This window comes from Calypte anna, chromosome 2, assembly GCF_003957555.1.
Source record: "Calypte anna isolate BGI_N300 chromosome 2, bCalAnn1_v1.p, whole genome shotgun sequence".
Taxonomy (NCBI): domain Eukaryota; kingdom Metazoa; phylum Chordata; class Aves; order Apodiformes; family Trochilidae; genus Calypte; species Calypte anna.
The window spans coordinates 68,846,667-68,866,731 of record NC_044245.1 but is presented as its reverse complement, the minus strand read 5'-3'; the positions used below and the strand labels follow the sequence as shown (position 1 = coordinate 68,866,731).

General features: G+C 36.4%; 1 protein-coding gene across 1 annotated transcript in view; it reads left to right on the top strand.

The window, feature by feature from the left end:
• GMDS (GDP-mannose 4,6-dehydratase) overlaps positions 1-20,065 on the top strand; it is a 420,922-nt gene that overhangs the window by 151,873 nt on the left and 248,984 nt on the right. The window contains exons 5-6 of the mRNA XM_030446078.1: positions 15,619-15,811; positions 16,684-16,788. Coding sequence (XP_030301938.1) covers positions 15,619-15,811; positions 16,684-16,788 — 298 coding nt within the window. The remainder of the gene's footprint in view (positions 1-15,618; positions 15,812-16,683; positions 16,789-20,065) is intronic.

Below are 20,065 nucleotides of genomic sequence, written 5' to 3'. Positions count from 1 at the left end.
TTGATTACATATTAAAGCAAACTTTTAAAAAGGACTTACAGTCTGAACAACATGACAAACAGATCTGCTGCTAGTTATCAAGGGTAATATCTGCAGTATTTTGTTCCAAAAATAAAATTAATTCTTCAGATTGCAAAGAACAGAAGCTGAAATGTTTTTCTATGCATCATAAATGTAATAATAAGTTTTTAATAAGTTTAGATAACTATTTCTATCAAAAAATATTGGAGTATCATAAATAAATTCCAAATTTAAATTTATGAATATTTTGCTGCAACTGTGAAGAAGGAAAAAAAAAAAGTAATCAACTCATAAAATTGAAATTCCTTTATTTGCAGATTTCTATAAAGTTCAAGACTACAGCAATAAAGTGTGGGGCAGGGAGGGAAACCTGATGAGCAGTCAGTCAGTTTCTCTGTATGTGGCCTTACTCTTTACTGAGAAAGCAGTACCTCAGACTTGCCAGCTGTGAAATTTTTAGTTCATCTTTGCCACAGAGCTCATAGCGGGGGTTTTTTTTCCTCTTATAGACAGAGCCTTTAACAGATGATGGATGAACTGTAGACTCATTGTGATAGAAATACCTATTCCATTTTAAAAGCCTCGCCCCTCCTTGACAAGGCAGTCATCCCCCCTTTTAACAGTAGAAGAAACTTTGAGCAGTCATAGTTGAGCTCCAGTGAAAGACTTCATTCAAGGGTTTGATGAATAGCAAAGGGAAATGTGAGAAACTTAGCCTGACAGCTAAAAACTTTTTGTAACGCCTTTTCACTGTCATGAACTGTAAGTTTCCCTATACATTAAAGATTAGGTGAGAATTCGCAGTGCAGGCAGCATAATTTTCAGCTGAGAGATTTCAAGCATGACCTTGCAGGTTTTAAAAAGACAAAGAACTAATCAGAACTAAAGCTTGTAGTATGCAAGATGTGCATTTTAGAACAATCTCATCTGTTGCATCTCATCCGTCCTTAAAATAACTTCAGTTTTGCCATCTCTAGTGGATCTGAAGAAAATAAATGTAACAGACTTCTGAGATGGATGGAGGGTGTATTCAGTGGACTGTACACTGAAATGTCTTTACAGTTTTTTGAGCATGCAATTTTTTGAGATACTGAGTATCATACAAATATATAAATTGAATGAGTTTTGCATTTAGAATTTTCTCTGAAGTTAAATGTTGATGAGATCTAAAATATTGGGGTAATGTTAGGGGTACACAAGACTCCTAGGATTAGATTGCCTGCATATGGTGTTTCTAAGTTCACATGACAAGATGTTGTGCAGTGTTACTCTCTGCTAGCAAAGAGTGACTATTATCAGTTTAGTAAAGAATTTATGTTCTCTCACCTGAGGAAAAAAACACGGTCATTTCCTTGTTCTACAAAATAAAAATACCCTTTAAATATGTTATTAGACTGATACATTGCTATAATTTATGAGCATAATAGCTGTTTTCCCCATAAATTTGAGAAGCTTACAGCATGAAAAAAACCCATCTGCATTTTCATCCAGTGAAGATGGAAACAGACACCAAGTGGTTTGAACTGGATATATATTAGCTAAGTTTATTTAACTGAAACTGAGGATTATCTATATAGCAGTAACTTTAATTGTCACTTTTTAAAATAAAACACTTCCTATCATCATCCACTTGATTTTTCAGACTTTACAATACAGAGAATATAAATAAGTTTATATTCTCTGTACAGAGGATACTCTATTATATACAATACTAGAGTACAATATTGAGAATATAAAAAATATACACTATGTATAGAGAATATACGTAGAGAATACAATATAGAGAATATAAGATTTTAGTGCTCTGTAATGATCTCTTTATATTACTGTTGAAAAAGTTGATAAAAAACCTGTACTTTAATGCAGGTAGTATTGTCAAATGATGTTGCAAGTTTAAGGGCAGCACAGTTCATCTGGATATTGAGTGATAGCTTTTGCAGAATTAGGTTTAATGGTATTTTGTTTGTTGCATTTGTTAATCCCATGACCATATTATCTGAGAGCTACTGACAAGTTTGATTTATGTATATATGTGGCTTTTTGACTTATATTTGTCTTAATGGCTTTTCTTTATCTCTGCTTTTCCCTTTAATATACTGACAAGAGACATGACTTCTTTTTACTCATAATGGTAATTAGGAAAAAATGAGAACTCCTAAAGTTTGATCTGAAAGGTTTTACTAATGTAAACTATCAATCTTCTGTTTTTCATAATCAGAAGTACACCTCTTTCCTTGTTCCTCCCACCCACCAGAAGAGCCAAAGACACAGTTCTTGAGGGTGTGGTTATCATGAGATAATTGCAGCCCTGGGGGATTTGAGACACTTGGGTGCATTTCATACCTTGTAGCTGTCCAAGGATGAGATTTTCACACGAAGGCTCCACCCCATCATATTTTATTTTTTATTGCATAAATCAGTCTGTGTGCTTAGGGATCATTTATAATTTCCCTAATATTCACCAGGGTACAAAAAGTACTGTTCTAGTTCAATTCAACCTCTTTATTTCTCCCTTCTTCTTCTGCTCAGAAAAAAAAAAAATTGGCAATATGCTAAAATTATATAATGGCAGTTCTATATTTAATGCAGAAATAGGTACATTATCCAAAAAACTCTTCACCCTTGAGTACACTTTGTACTTCTAAGAACATGATATATGGCTGAACAGAGCACTTAGAAACCATGACTTCATTTAAATCTTTCAGTTTCTGAGAAAGGGATTACTTCCTAGAACCTAACTGGTATTAAAAATACATATTTTCAGATGCAACTGCAGTTAATATCAGCTTAAATTTGTGTGTGAAAAGAGCCCCCACACATCATGAGAAGTGTTAAAATCTATAGGAGTGGAAAGCGAAAAACTTACTGAGGTTTTGTTTTCATGCCAAAACTTTTTTAATTTTTTCCTAATCACAGAATTCTTCATCAGCATTGACTATGTACATTTTTCAGTCTTTCAGCTTCTTTGTTATATACTAGGGATGCAGGATCAAAAATTAACTAATGTTCCCAAACTCCCATATGGCACTTTTGCAATTTCCTCTCCTTCTCTGGCTAAGAGGCAGCACCAGCAATGCTTCTCCCCATAGTCTTGCAGTTGCTTGACAGAACTTCTTATATCCCAGGTGAGGATGCTCAAAAAGCCCCAAAGCAGTTTGGGGTCAGTACTCTGGAAATTAACTAAAATTCCTACTGCAGCCACAAGATGTAGTGTTCTTAGCATCTGTCAGTGTTGTATGCAACCGTGGATCTTAACTTGTGGTATTTTTTCATCCAGCCATACTTCACAGCTATTCAGCACATCTCCCTCACGGACAATCACCACTCATAATGACCTGTGCAGCAGGACTCAGTCCCAGCATATATAACTTCAGAAAATTCCACCTTTTTGTATGTGCATTTGCAAGCAAGTTAATATTATGACCTCTACTTTGGTTTGATGCTGTGTGATAAAACTGATTGTCTGAACTTGATTTTTTTATGTTGGTTGTTTTGTTTTGTTTTGTTTTTTCTGCCTGGTCGACAAGCACTGGAAACTGAGTTTCCCTAGTTTCAATTAAATGATTGTGAGTACTGCTTGCTTGGAAGGATGTGGAAGCTGAGTATGCTGTGTTATAGAGGCTTACAGGCATGTAGGAAAAATATGCTTGGAAGGGAAGGCAGGTTGAAAAATTCCTCAGATAAATTTACATGTTTCCTTCCACCTTTATCTGTGAGATAAATGCCCCCTGTTGATATGTGCTCATGATCCTGCCATTTCTTGACTGAGATATCTGTGAGTCATTCAGAAAAAGAAAAAGCATGATTGAAAAGTGCTAATTGAAATAACATATTTGCATACAATAGACTTGGCATCTGCCTGAGCTATACATAAAATGCAGCCATACACAATTTTACAGACTTCATCTTATTTGTGAAACGTCATGTTCCCAATGATCGTGTCCAATGATTTCTTCACTACATTTTGGCAACTTATTTGTGTCTACCACGTTGCTTTTCCAACATGTCTCATCCTGAGGCTGCAAGATTCACTTTGAAAGTTGATGGGGCTTTTTATGTGCCAGTCAAGTCTTACCTTAAGTTGCTCTGAGGGGGAGTTTACTGGCATGTTGAATGCAACACCCCTTTATAGAGATGAAAAGGAGAACTGTCAATAGATGTCAATATGGTCTCTTGTTACTTGGCACAAGACAGAAATTTAAATGCTGTCTTAGGGCACAGTCAGGTGAACTAAAGTAATAAAGTACTTGTTATGGGGGAGAGAGGGGGCAAGAGGGGAAACTCCTAAATTTTTCAGTTTTATATGATTACTTGGCTACCACCTCACTGTTTCCTGAATGTTTTACCTTAATGTTGAAATGAAAACCAGCTATTCTTCCTAGTCTTTTTCTCTGTGTCAGAATTCAAGACATGGGTGAAAAACAAGGCTGAGGTCAGTAGTGCTTTACAGCACACAAATCAATTGCAATGTTCTGCTTTGACTTATGATCACTGTGCCTCATGATTGCCAAAGCTGCCTTTTTAAAATAAATGTTTTTATATTATTTTCTAAGAATTATAGTGGAGAGGCTTTATTGGACAATAATAAGAATAAAGGGAAAAGGAATGCTAGCAGAAAATCTTAATAGACATTTCTATTTTCTGAGAGTATCATCCTGGTTGCTTGGAAAAGGAAAAAATAATTAAAAAGTGTAACCAGAGGGTCTCACCCCTTTAAGCTCTCCGCCCCTTGGCCTTTTCCCTGTTAGCCCCATATACCTGTCCAGGCACATATGTGTTTTTTTCTGATTCATCCCACAGATTTTTTTCTAGCTAGCCACCCACATCCTTCTGAGGCAGATGAGTTGATTAAGTGGAACATTTTATGAGGGACATCACCTTCAGGTTCAGCATACTCACTGCCACATAGAAAACATCAGTGTTCTCCCTGAAAGGGTGGATCTGGAGAAGATGTAAGGCTCAAGGTTTCTTGAAATTATGACCACACTAAAATCTGAGTGCTAGTGGTGGTGCTGATAATAGTATATTCCACTCCTGTAGCTTCTTACACAGGATGAAGAATTATCACAGTCCACTTGGAGGTATGTAATTATTGCTGTTCCCCATCTTGCCTGAAAGGTAAAGTTTACAGAAAGCTGTTTCTACAGGTTTATTACATCATTCTGAATAAAGCCATTATCAGCTACTGTATTTGTGGATCCTATTAATACTCTGATTTTAAAATTTATCATCTGTAGTGTCTGTACATGCACTACAGATGAGAATAAAATTGCTCATTTACTAGGGTTCACCCAATTTAGCATTTCAAGGTGGGGTGGGTTCTTTGGTTTGTTTGTTGTAATTTTAATAAATTTAAAGGATTCAGTGGTTTTCTTTCAGGGCAAGTACAAACCTCAGACTACTGTATTTATCTAAAGGATGTTTTTAAATGTCAGCTGTTCTCAGGAACAAGTAGAAGGAAAATAATGCTGCTGGTCTTATGGAGAAAAAAAATAATGACTTAGGAATTGCCCTTTTCTTAAGACTTAAAATAAAACTTCACTGCATATGGCCTTATGCATTGGAAGAAAAGGTTATTATTTTCACTGTTGAAAAAAAGAAAACACAAAACCAAAAAAAAGCAAAAAACTCCCCAAAATGAATAAAATGAATGATTTATTCATTCATTTGATTTATTCCAAATCAAATTTCTTTTTGATTGAAAAAATAAATTTAGTGATTTATTTGGTTAGGTGATTTATTTGATTAGGTGGTTTATTTCTTTATATGCTGTTGCATGTTTATTCATTTTCCCAGTCATTCCTGCTGGAATGCTGGAGCAGAACTGGGAAGGTGGTGATTGTGGGAGCGTGCCTTCTGTCTGTACTTAAATATCTATCCAAACTTATCCCATGCAATTAGCCATCCCAATTTAATTCTTAATGCACATGCAGAAAAATGAACAAAAGCCTCAGAAATTAATTACATATAAGTCTGAGGTATGCCAAAAGCATCCTAGCTATTAAGAAGTTGGTAACGTTTTTTGTTGTTTTATGGCAAACTGGAAAACAGAAGTAATGTGGGGGTGTAATATTGCATTGGTCACTTTTAATAGCCATGGTAAATAAAAGGAGAAATTGGACTTACAGGGGAGAGTGAGGGGAAAAGGAATCATTCTGAAGTGATGGCATTTATTTAGAAGATGTATTTTTAATGAGGGTGGTATCTTTGTCTAGAATGTGATTTTAGTATTTTAAGAATACTGCAGCCCCCCTGGGTACTTCAGGGCAGAGGGTGTTCTCTAGATAGCTCTGCCCAAGACAAGAAGTCATGATTTTTCTGTGTGTGTGTGTGTATGCACCTGCTTGCTTATTTCCTCAAAACTTCATTTTCTCACTTGTCTCACCTGTTGTTAAAACCTGACCACAACAAAAAAAACCCATACACCAAGCTGCAGTGTGGGGACAGACCTGAGGGACCTGTTCACTCTTAGGTGGTGATGAATGCAGTGATTTGATTTTAGAGTAGCTGACAGTAAAAGAAAGCTAAGATAAATTGCTTTATCTTGCATTTGCTTTGGTTTAAGAGTGCTTCCAGAGAATGCTACCTTAGCTCCACAGAGAAATAGAAACTTGTTTACTTTCAGTGACTTTCTGTGTCTGCACCGTTAGCTTTCAAATTGAACAGCTAAGTCACGTGTATTTATGGGCAGTCAGTCTAATTGGGTTTGTGGTCTCATTAATAAGTAATACATACACATTAATATCTGTTTTTTTTTCCTTGCAATATCCTTGTGAAGTAGGGAAGCTCTTTAAACCCCTAGTTAGTAGTAAGGAAGGCTTATAATTTTAGAAAATGAACAATTGCAGTGATATCCATAGAGTAAGAGGTAAAAACTGGTGTTAAACATAAATAAATTGTGGGGTTGTATGAAGTATCTGTTGCATCTCTATATATGCTTCATTCAGAGTGCTGCTTCATCAGAATGACTTAGAGGACTTCACCGGCAAACCAGCAGTCAGTGATTTTTCTCATCTTTTTATCACGAGAGCTGTGCTGCATCGGTTACTAAGTGGATACAGCACAGAAAGCTAAACCTCACAATAATGACAAATATAACTTGGAGAACTAGTCAAATAATTGTCAGTAGATAATGGGATGGAGGGAAAGTAAAAAAAAAAATTGTTTAAAAACTTTGCAATTTTATAGCAAGTTTTAAAATTGTACTTACTTTAATTTGAAAAAATTGAGAGATGTTTCTACAAAGGTTCTGCATTTGTACAGGACATTTTATTTTCAGATTTAATACCCCTAAGGAAAAAAGTCCTTCGTTCATACTCAAATCTGTCAAAAATTCATAGATGAAATATGATTTGATTTCCTCATGGAGGGAGGAGCATATTTTGGTACTTCATAGATATCTGAAAAAGAACTGCTTCTAAGCGTTCTGAAACAATGTCATTGGTCATGAGGAAATGCAATAGTCCTCCTAGCTGATAAAAAATAAATGCTGAAAAGATTTGGTTTTTCTCTGGTTGAAAAAGCAAGCCTTCTGTCAGGGCCCATAAACCTAGGAAGATTTTATCATACACATGAGGAGGAGTTACAAGACAATCAGACAAAGCAGTCATTTGCAAAGCACTGGGGTAATTCTAGCTTTTGGACGACACAGGAGCTGCATCAACATTTGGGAGGGTCCATTGAATTAAGTCACATTTTGCAGTCTTGTTGGCTAAGGAGGCCAAGAGAGGTGAGGCTGTTGTCAAAAAAGCTGTGCGATGGTGGATTATTGCTTTAATTCAATATCTATTTTGCCATCTGTTGAAAGTCTATCAAAACCATAAAGTAGATAGACAGTAAAGGGTTTTTGTTTGGGGGTAGGCATTCTGTCTTTCTTCTTTTTGCTTGCGATGATGATTTTGTTACTTCTGTGCACTGTCTTCCTGTGTTCTGAAAGCATCAAGGAAGCAAGAATGGGAGTTTTTAAAAAACATCAGAAGTTAAAATAAAAAAGTATATATATTAGTACTGTCACCTAGTTGCCATGTTAGAAGTTTTAAATAAACCGTATGTTTTAAATTAATTTCTTAAGATGAAAACATTAGTAAAAATGGTTCTATTTCTTTCAAAGTGACTGCATTCCCTGCATGCATTTTATTCATAGCTCTCTATTCCCCTGGTACGTATAAAGCTAAATGAATTGGCTATCTTTTTACATCTCCCTTTGAATGTTCTCTAGTGGATTTGCAAGTTGCCCCATTTTAGCTTTCTTCTAAATAGCATTTAAAGCTTCTGGCACAGCTGGACTACAGTATGCAAGAAGCTTTTAGGGTATTACAGTGTCACTAGTCATTGAAGCTACAAAATTTGAAACATCATAACCCATCCCAACTTTGCTGCATGAGACTTGCACTTGAAAACTTGGGCAAACATGTACATTGTTGAAACTATCCTGAAAAAAAAAAACCATGCTGAAAAGGAATAAAAAGAATCAATGCTTCTTTTTTAAAAGCTGTTTTTCTAATCTGTGTAATTTGAAACTAAAGACTTTGAATAGTGGGTTGGAGATTGTTCTGCAAGATAAATCCCTTGCACCACATAACCCTGACAGCTCCCTAGTTCCATCAAATTAATAACAAATGGATGAGAAGATAAGCAAAACTAATGGGGAGGTTACATTTTTGTGACAAAGGTTTATGACCATATTGAATCTCATGTTCTGTGATATCCCTCCTCCTTCTCCTCCTCCACTTCGCTATTTTTTTACTATCAGATCTGAGCATTCCTCTATCTGAAGCTCTTCTGTAGAGGAGATATAATGAATAGCAAGTTGGGACTGTATGTGTCTGAAAAGTTGCTGTGAACATCTCCCCCTGTAGAAATCTCTATTTTCTACAAGACCAGTCCTGGTTCTTGCACACTGAACACCCACTTTCACCCACATCAGATGATGCTATGTGTCTGAACATTAAAATATACTGCTGCAATCCCATCTCCCTGCATTCTTAAAGCTCTACAACAATATGGTTTGGGAGCTACGTTTGAATGTCATCTGGACCTGCTCTTTCCATAAAGCCAGGGCACTTTACAGCTGTAATTTTTCATGTTTCAACTTGTGTTCATTACCTGATAACCTGTCTCTGGGCAATTCTCTTTTAATCCAGTTTGTTAGATTATCTTAATCCACTAAATTAGCTGGTCAATAATAAGAATAAACAATTTATAAGGTATTTGCAAATCTGTTGCAAGTCACACCTTTAGATCAAAAGTCTATTAACATAGAGAATGGATGTTCCAATTTAAGAACTGTGGCATCAGCATTTTGGAAATAATAGGCAACTAGTGGTTCTTCTATACCTCATAACTGATCAGCCCAGCGGGCTGCTTTAAAGGCAAAGGTGAAACCTGGTGACCCCACAAGCTGGATTTGGAGCAGCACCTGCAGTTTGCCAGGGAGGAGTCACTTTTTAAAGAAACTGAACAATGAATCTATCAACTAGTACTTGTCTGATAAAACTTTTAACTACTCAAAGAGTATTTCTCTATGCTTATTCTCTGCTGTTGGTTAATGTTTTCTCTTTTTTCCTTCAACAAAAAGAAAGTAATAGTCTTTACATGTAAGAGGGGAAAAAAGAAAACTTTTTTAAAATAATGTGAAGCTATTTATCTTTAAATATTATTTCAGAAAGTTTGCATCAAGGAATTTAAATTAATCAGGAGGAGAGTCAAGCCCAAGCCAAACCATGAGATGTTGCCAAATGAATATATGCTGTGGAGTATGTTAGGGGGCCTCCTGCTCCTAATTCTGGAGTACTCAGCTGCACAGAAAAAGCTGCTGCCCCTTAGGAAAGACTCCAATGCAGGGTGGTTCATCTGCAAGATGGCTGGGGAATTGTGGCAGTCCAGCAGCACTCTTATTGTATCTTCTGAGGGCAACAGCAGTATAACTTAGCTGTTCATTAACTTTTTAGTGCTCATGATAACAGCTGTTTTTGGGCTTGACCCTTTGGGACACGGTGAAAGTTGATGCATGGTTTTGCTGCTGTTGTTATCCTGAGTAATTTTTTTTTACAGACTTCAAACTTTTGTTATGAGTCTTTTTAATTCTATCCCTTTTTTTCTCCACACACATTTCCCAGAACTCAATATCCTTGAAGAAAAGAATGGTGGGGAGCCCTGACTGGGCTCAGCTCTTCTTTGCCACTCATTTGTGGTCCTTCTGAGGGTGCAAAGGTGTGTGTGTGTTTGGGACAATGAATAGGTTTGTATTCAAGCTCCTCTTTCTTCTGTGTAGTGAAACCCACTTCAGGGAAAATTGTGTAAGACTGAGCTGATCCCTGAAGCACAGTCTGCTATGCTTTATTGCAGGTTATAGAACATTAAGATCATGAAGATCCCTAAACAGCAAATGGCTTATTTTGCACTTTGGTTTGGGTCTTCTCACTTAGAGTTGAAGGTGAAATACGGACCCTTTGGTGTCAAAACCAAACTTCTAACCACTTCAAAAAGTCTCTCCCATCACTCAGTCTGCAGTTCATAGTGTGACAAAGCCACAGTGGAACTCAGCCATTGGGACCTCAATGTAAGCACTGGCAGGGAAGCAAGTATTTTACCAGCTGCCTTAATTCTTCTTTTGCATCATGATTAACTTGAAAATTCAAGTTATTGAAGCTCTTGCTGCAGCAGTATCGTGAATGGCTTGAACTAGCATGAGTTTTAGGAAAAATGTTGACTTCTACTTATTAAACTTTTTCTTTGCCAATTCTCTGCTTATAATCATGTTGTCAAATTACTTTAATTTTATATAGATCAATTTTTTTTTCTGTTTTATTAATGAGAAAACAGGGAAAGAAATAGGAAAGAAGATAAATCTAAAGGCAAATTCTTTTTATACAGAACTTCAGTCATTATTTTTTCAGTCAATTTCTATTTAGTTTAGACGTTGAAAAGGGCTTTAAAATATCAAGAGGGTTTCTTAGTAATAAGCAGTTCAGAGCTATTGAATTGCTTATTTTTCTGTATAAGAAAAAAATATAAATAGTTGTTTGGGGGATTTTGATATCTTTCAACTTCAACTTTTTTTGAGTGAGACAACAATGAATTAAGTTAAGGGATTATGTGTTAAGGGATTGTGGGCAAGAGGAATTGTCATGTTCTTCTGCAAGGTTACCTGACATTTTTTTTAGATACATCTTTAGCTCTATTTCCTAAAATCCCTAGAATTTTTTCCCTGGTGTGTTAGGACTCTATAGGCATTCTTGGCCCATAGATTGTTTTAGATTTAGCATCTGGAATGTTATACCTTACATGCCTGTTCCTAAGGGTTGAGCAGTTTGTTTACTGAGATGATATAAAGGATCCCAGTGGTTTTTATTGGCAGTGGAAGGCACATTGAATATTCAAGGCAAACAGAAATTTATTTTAAAGGGTAAAAAAAGTAAGCACTATGAAACTGCGAGACTTTAAACATTTCTGAGCGTTTTTTTTTAACTTTGAGATTTGCTTCTCAGGTGTAAACCTTTCTTAATATTAAAGAGACCTGGTGCATATCATCTACTCTGATAAATCTAAAGAATCTATTGTTTTTTCAAGAGAGAAAAGATACTTATTTTAATGCTATAGTTAGGTGAGTCACCTTTGATTTAACAGTAAAAGAATAATAATTTACGTTTATGTTACTCTATTTCCTCCTGGGGCTTCACATAAGCTTACCTTTTATGACACCAACCTTCCAGAAATCCCATCTTCTAAAAATGAGAAGGCTGTAAGAAAGGGATGAAATTTCAAATTGTTATTTATATTCCTTAAGTAGAGCATCGAGGCATAGTCTGCTAGTGCATGCTATTTTGAGTCGAAAGGTAATAGTTAATATGATTGCTGCTGCCCTGTTGGATTATTGCAAATGACAAAGGAGAGGTGAGGTATCTCACAAAGACAAACCTGTGTGTGTGGTCAACCGATACTTATTTTTAGAATATCACCAGATATCCAAAGATGATGACTGCAAAAGCTTGGTGTCTCCATTGTACATGAGAAGGGACTGCCAAGGTCACTCAGACTAACAAGTTCTAAATAGACAATTTCTGGTTTGTTCCTATGTCACACTTTTCCTTTGTCACAAAGTCTGTCCAAAGAAGACAAAGAGGTATTTGATGCATTCCTTCAATACTCTTTGAAAAAACTCTTAGGTTTAAAACTTCTGCCAGTTTCTTCCCTGCTCCAGTTGTTACAAAAACTCCTGGCATTGTCTTAAAAAAAAAAAAAAAATAGTTGCAGGTCTTGCTTTACACATTTGACAGTAACTGACAGTTTTTTATTTCTAAGGTTAGAATGGAGCATCTGTCTTAAGCAGCTAAATTAAAAAACTAAGGTGCATACTGCTTCTGCAAAATGTAATCAAGAGCATCTCCACTGGGCTTTCTGTTCTGACTTACCACTGTCTTTCTTGATGGGCAGGGAGATGAGGTTCTTAATTCAGGCACTTAGGATAGTTGTCATAAAATGGGCTGTTGGAAAACTCTCATCTGTAGGTTTTACCTAAGTTCTTTTTTTCACTGAATAACTTTTTAAGCTTTTGGAAATCATGGCTTCTTTTTATCCTTTATACACTTGCCTTTAAAATTATTTCCATTAAGTTTTCACTCAGGTAGTCCCGCTGAGTGCACCAATAGAGGTTGTTTCTCTGAGGAACATCTATTGAATCTGATTCCATATTTGGCTTCTACAGCTCAGACCTTTGACTTTTTTTGTGTTGTGCATGCATGTCAGTTCTCCCTTGCACATCCCTTTTAATGAGGGGTTTTTTTGTTTGTTTTTTTTTTTTTTTTGGCTCTAGTTTACCTGCTGGTGTTGCAGAAAATAACATGAATAAAGAGAGGGAAATCATGTGGTAATTGATAAGTCAGCAGCTTTCCCTTCTCTCCCCCACTTCATTTGTTATTGCTTCATCAATCCAGTGGTTTATAAAACTCTTTTATGTTAACTTTTAATTAGAATCAGTGCATATTTATCTGTATTTGTCATGGTACTACCTCTGTACTGCACACAGTGTCTTTACAGTCCCGTATTTTTGGTGTTTAGATTTTGGTTGGTTAAACCATTTTTAAAAATTTTCATTAATGTCATTCTACTGGAACCTGCATTTCAAAATAAAATGAGTTTAGTGGTCTGAGCCCTGTCCCTGGTGAACAACAGTCTGCATTACAAAACCACCAAAGAGGCACAAAGCTGGTGGGTTCTGATTGGGGATGCTCAGCCCCAGCCAGCATGGAGGCACGATTACCTCACACCCTAGGGAGTGATTTTTCTAGGTGAAGACTGAAGTCATTCGTGAGGCAATAGGGAAAAGCATCACTTGTGAAACTGGTCTCTGCATCAGCCAGGGAGAGCAGTTCCCAGCACTGCTGCCACAGGCTCATTGCTCACTCTGGTTAAGAAGTTTCATAATCTGTGATCTTTGACTTAAGACCACCTCGGTTACATGTGCCATTTACTTCATAGTAGAATATCTAAGCAAAGGTTTCCATTTTAGGGTGATGTTTTTAGCAGATTATTTGTTGGAAGCAATATCTTAATGTAAGTATAAACCTCCATATGTGAAGGTGCTAGCCATATGGTAAATATACTAATTTATGCTCATTAGTGCATTACTGACTGTATCACCTGTTCATTTAGATGTTCTCCTGAGAGTTACTATGACAACAAATCTGAGAGACCTTAAGTGGCTGACATCTTAGCACCAAATGGATTAAAACAAAAAATGCTCAGCACTTCTCAGTGAATCAGTGCTCAGTTTCAGCTGGGTCATACCAGGTCAACAAGCCAAAGTATCAGGTTTCTCTTCTTTGGTTTAAAAAAAATAAAAAGTGAAGTTTGTTTTTGTTCATACCATTAGCTATTTCAGATTAAAACTGTGTGAGAACATTTTTATTTTGGAGCACAGTTACACAGTTTAGATTATCTCATAACTGTATTAAATTAACCGTAAGTGCAAATTCAAATTAATCTCATTATTTTTATTTCATCTGCTGTGTAAATAAGCCTTAAACCTCTAGTGATTATTGTATAGGGAAAGTGGTTTAACAGGAGAAATGAATACAGGACTATCTGTATGAAACTGAAGAGAACCTGAAAAAACACATAATAAGTAACAAGTTTCCTACTGATTTCACTGTTCTAGTTCCTTCTACCCACTTATGGTATTTTACCCTCAAGTTCATTAGTAGTTACTTTGTCACTGAAAACCAGTGAAGGGGGGGAATTGTATATTTGGAACATCTGACTTAAGTAGTGTCTCACAAATCTTCAGCCTAGGTCGTATAATGTAATTTTGCTGTCACTAGAGCTCATTCCTGAAAGTCAGTCAATCAGCCAGAGAGGATGTAGGTAGAGAAATTCTTCCTTAGATCAGGGTGATTTTGGATTTCTGAGGTTAGAATGAGACAGGAGATTGCTCTAATGGTCCATTCACCTTTCCTATTTTATGACATTGGCAGTATAAACAAGGAACATTTTTTTGAAAATTGGCATATAGAAGCAAAATCCCTGGGTTGGAAGGAGGATATAGGAAGGAAGGAGAAGTGTGCCTCAGGGATGGGCACTGGCAGGAGAAATATCTTCAGAGTCCAGGAGCTCCACCAGCATGTCCAAGCATCAAGAATGTACTCACAAAATAGAGCAACTCCCTTCCAAGTGTTTTTAATCTTGCCTGCAGGTTAGGGTGGTGACAACACATCTCCTACCTTCAGCTTACTTTTTCTAGGTTTTAGTTTTCTTTCTGTTTTCTTCTTCAAGGAATAGAAATAAAATAAAAAATAAAATAAATTTAAAATAAAACAAAATAAACATAAACCATAAAAACGTAGACTCAAGAATTGTCGTGTGGTCTATGCTACAATCAACCTCATCATAAAGATAACTGAGAACTACTAGAGGGAAAAGAAAGAGGAGTCTTGGCCCAGCTGGAGGAATTGTCAGGTTTCTTTTGAATACCTCCACACTTTGCTCTCAAACTTCATCATCCCCTAACCTCTGTGCAAAAGGAACAGCTCTGGTACATATTAGTCAGGTGAGGTTGGGAGGTTTTTTTCATAGTGGATATTTCTAGTCTTTTCTCCATTTTGATATGTGTTAAAATTGCAAAACTTTGGACCTTGTTTAAAGTTTGTGGGTTTTTTAATACTTGTTTATGCTGTCATGCTGTCTGTCTAACCCATTTTTAAAAAAAATATATTTTGGGTAGTTTTAACCAAATTCAAGTGTGTCAAAGATATTAAACCCAAGTGAATATTGTGAAAATTGGCAGCTGTGGAGATTTGAGAGAACCTGACAATGCTCCCAGTGTGGGGAGACTTACCCTTTACTTCACATGGGAAAATAATCATGAGGAGAGAGATCACGGAACACCAGTCTTTTGGTTTAGCTATTTATGGAACTACTTGTTTATTCTTAGAAATCCTTTGAGGGTACTTTTGTAAACTGAGCATCTACTCTGTACAAAAGTGTCTAGATGGTCTGTGACAAGTGATGTATTACTTTGTTTGGTTGTACATGATCAGGGCATGTTCTGGTTCCCCTAGTAAAGTCAGTGGGGTTTTTTTATGTCTTTCTCTCTCCAAGATTTCTTTCGACCTAGCAGAATATACTGCTGACGTTGATGGGGTTGGCACTTTACGGCTCCTAGATGCTATTAAGACCTGTGGCCTTATCAACTCTGTGAAGTTCTACCAAGCCTCCACCAGTGAACTTTTTGGAAAAGTGCAAGAAATCCCACAAAAGGAGACCACCCCTTTTTACCCAAGATCTCCTTACGGTGAGGATCGCTGATGGTGTGTGTGCAGTGTCTGTCTGTCTGTCTGTTCTCCCTTCTCATGTCTCAGGGCTGAAGTCATTTGGGTGTGAGATTAGAATGACGATATAGCTAAAGTGACTAGACTTGTCGAGAGACATACCTTTATGAATTACTCTACAAAAAGTATTTGCTGCCATTGCCTGAGGGTTGGAAATTAGCATCTCACTTTGCAAGACTGCGTTCATTCAGCTCAGAGGTAGAGTGCTCTTGTACAGAGAGGGGGGAAGGGTGGCTCCTTCTTCACAAAGGGGTGTGAGATACCACTGAAGTGATAATGTTTCATATTTTTTGTTGCCTAAATGAAAAACTCCCAAGTGCTCACTTCTTCCTTCATGAACTTGCATGAAATTTGAGACACTTATTAAAGCCATGTGCATGGAGGACTTTGGTGATAAAGTTTCAAATCAATTTGAGTGTAAAGGCACCAGATTTTCACTCTTATTCCTCAAATTTTTTTTTTTTTTTTTTATTGGCAGAGATCACTACAGTGGCATATTTCACACGCTCTGGCTGTGTTAATTATATTGTTAAAGAGTAAGTGGTATGCTTGAGTGTGCATAAGAAAACAAGTGAAAAGATGCCCTGATGCTTTGTGGCCAGTTGAGAGGCTGCATAGAAAAAGAGTATTTTCCCATTCAGCTGTTGTTTATTGGGCTGGATATTTTTTCCATATGAAGTGGGATGCACATGGGGAATGAATCAAACTCTAATGCACTCCGCTACTGAAATGTGACTTCACCCTGCGTATGAGAGAGAGGTTTGTGTGTATCTGTCTGAGCTGTCTACAAGTAGAATGGATATAAGGAAGTAACACTTTAAAATTATTTTTGTAGGGGCAGCAAAACTGTATGCCTACTGGATTGTGGTGAACTTCAGAGAGGCCTACAATCTCTTTGCTGTGAACGGCATCCTCTTCAATCATGAAAGCCCCAGGAGAGGTTAGAAAATCCATGCAAAACTGTTCCAAACTTTGCATACGTCTGACCAGAAAAATAAAATAATGCATCCAAAGGTTCTATTTAAACTTGCAGGAATTCTGTAGGGAGGGTGTCATGGCTGGCAAGCGGCTCATGGTGTTTAATAAAGCCCTTCTGGCAGTCTCAGACCTTGCAGAAGAGCAGTTTTTCCTTTCAAACATCACATTCCATGTTGTAGCCCTGTGACACTGAAAGGAGACTTGTGTACCTGATTTTGTGTATCAGTGCTTTGAAGAGACTGTGATAACATAACATCCCTGAATGTTTTTTCCCACCTGCTAATAAGTTAAGGCTAAGATATTAAAGAGACACGTTAAAAGGCAGCTTTTCTAAACATTTAGGTGAACAACTGCATAGCAAATGCAATTTCAGGTATGAATTGTACTCAGGATTTTACTTGCATATAAATGTTGAATTAAGAGACAGAAATAATTGAGTCTCTAAATTCAGAAGACTGATGAGCGTAGTCTGGTATATTTTGAAAAATGCGTGGATTATGGCCCATACTTTCTGACAAGATGGCTTTTAACACATGGCTTTAAAATGCCTTTCTGTTAAATCCTTAAAAGCAATGCAGCTTAAATTTCACCTAATAATTCCTTTTCCTTTTGCAGTACTTTATAACAATTAATACTGGTATTTAGTATTAGTAGGAGTCCATGGTTGATTAAAAGTCTCTTATCCAATGACAGTTTTCCTCTGTTCTTAAAGTATTGTGACATTGAAAACATTCTACTGTATAACTTTAAATTAACACCAAAAACTGGATTCTCAGTGCAAAAGCCTTTTATTTTGCTCTCTTTCTAAATGAAAAATAAGATAAAGTTTTATGGGCATGCAATTATATAAATTATAGCTTTGTAGAAAATATAATAATTTTAACCATGCTTACAAATATAAACTAGACCGTGAGTGCAATTCTGCTTAAAAGAAAAAATTGAAAAGAAAAAAGGAGTCAGTGTCAATAGATTTAGATATTGATTTCAGTCTTTGGGATTCACAGCTGTGAAACCTCATAGTACACTGGGTAGGCAGTGTTTACAGTAAGTGGTGACAAAAGCATCATTTCACTGGAGTGCTTGACAGTAGAAGTTCAAAATCAGAAGAGAATCTAATTCTCTATATTGGTTCATTTAGAAGCCCCAATACTTTGCTTTCTTTTAAACAGTTCATTATGGTATATTTTTGCTGCACTGTAAACTGATGTCCAAACTGCTTTTAATTATCATTATACAATTAAAACATTCTGTCCAACATGAAGAATGAGGAAATATACACCAACAAATATTAGCTCAGTATGATTTCTGCTAACTTCAAGGAGGTACAAGAGGAGATGGAAATTATAGGGATGCATTTACCATTAACACATTACCTACTTCTCTACAGGCTTGTACAACTTTGAAGGAGGAAACCTTCTGTGTTTATTGCTGTTTTGATGCCTCTGACATTTGTTCCGTCTTTGGCAGCGCCCCATGGGAGCTTCCAGTCCAAAGTCTCTTTTCAGCACATTTAATGTCCCCATGCAGAAGATAATCAAGTTTGTGCTTTGAAGTCTAAGGCTATCCTTTTAGTTGTGTGTATATGCTGGGTACAGTTTTAAGCCCCTTATTCCATGAAAAGCAATTTTGACTTAGAAATGGTTTTGGGCCACTCCATTCACCTTAGTGGGACTACATGCCAATGCCATTTGCTTACTGTTTTTATGGGAGAAAGTCTGAAAATTTACACAGAGAAGAAAAGGGAATAAAGTAGTTTTGTGGTTGCTTGTTTATGGCCATTCGTCACCCTCACAATGTTTCTGAAGACTGCTAAGGTGCTTTGGGAGGAAAAGAGGATTTAACTGGAATTTCTAATTCCTACCCAGAGATGGTAATGTTCATGGAAGTTTTAAATTGCCTTATGGTTTGGCTTTTTTAATTATTATTATTTTTGTTATTATTATCCTACTGATTTCAGAGATTGGGAATATGAAAATAACCCAATAAATGTCTTATTTTAATATTAAGTACCATTATTCCAGTTGCTTTAAAGTTACACATAATGATAGAATGCAACATGCCGTTGGTGGTGATATTAAGGGAATCTTTTCCACACTAAACATAATGCCAGGGAATTAGTGGAAAGCAGGAGGTTGTGGCAGTGAACAAACAACTGTAAAGAGTTTGCTCCCTGATCTCTCTTCATGTACTGTTCAGATACTGTATTGCTGGGGCAGTGATATCTGAGTCCAGTGAAAATGAGAACTGAGTCTAGAGAAAATTAGAATCTAAAGAACTTCCCTGAGAAAGGAACTTAGAAATATAAATCTCTTATTTCAGAATACAGTTTCTTCTCTTTAGCCTTCCTGATTTAAACCAAGAAAGGAGCACCAGTAGTTAATCTCATGTAGCCTGTATAATAACAGGGAAGTCTATGAGGAGTTCATAAGGGTGAAGAGTGCTTAAATCTAGTATAAGAGGTTTCTGATTTCTCAAAATTGTCAGGACGTGAGAGAAGTGCTGGCTTTGAGAAGCTAGTTTAATTTTCTACTTTTATCTAGCTCTATAAGAGAAAGACTGTAACAAGAGTAGTTCTTAAGATGTCACACCAAACTGCAAATCTGGACACTTTGCTGTGTGGGCTTGCTTTTAAGTCTGATGTTTAATGTTCTGACAGCCACAGTGACTTTACAAAAAAAACAACAACCCAGTGATAAATTCCAGGTTGATTGAACCTTGTGTCTGAGCCTTACATATCAGTTTAGGGCTGGAACAGCTTTATTAAGTTGCACTAATATTTGAATCTATACTCAAGAGACACATATGTACTTGACAGAGAATATTACCTAAGATCCTATACGAAGTAAAATGAGTGGCTATGTTAGATTAATCTTGTATGCATCCACTGTGAGCCTTTTTGGAGTACTTTCTTTTCTCATTTTTTCTTTTTATTATATGTACTTCCTTTCATTTTTTAGTGACTTTTAGAGTTTTATAGGACAAAAAAGTTACTTTTTGACCAGTACATACTTTTCAGCTCACATAAATCAACACAGCTGCACCAAAGCGAATGGGGTCATGTTGATTTATGCCAGTTGAGGGTCTGGCATAATACTTCCAGTAATGGTCTGGTAATGTAAAATAAGCATAATTTGCTTGCTTTGGGGAACCTGTATTAGCAGTATACCTTGCTAAAGCTGATTTCTTCAGTTACTTTCATTAACTTTATCCAGGTATAGATCAAGTGTTTCCTGATTTAT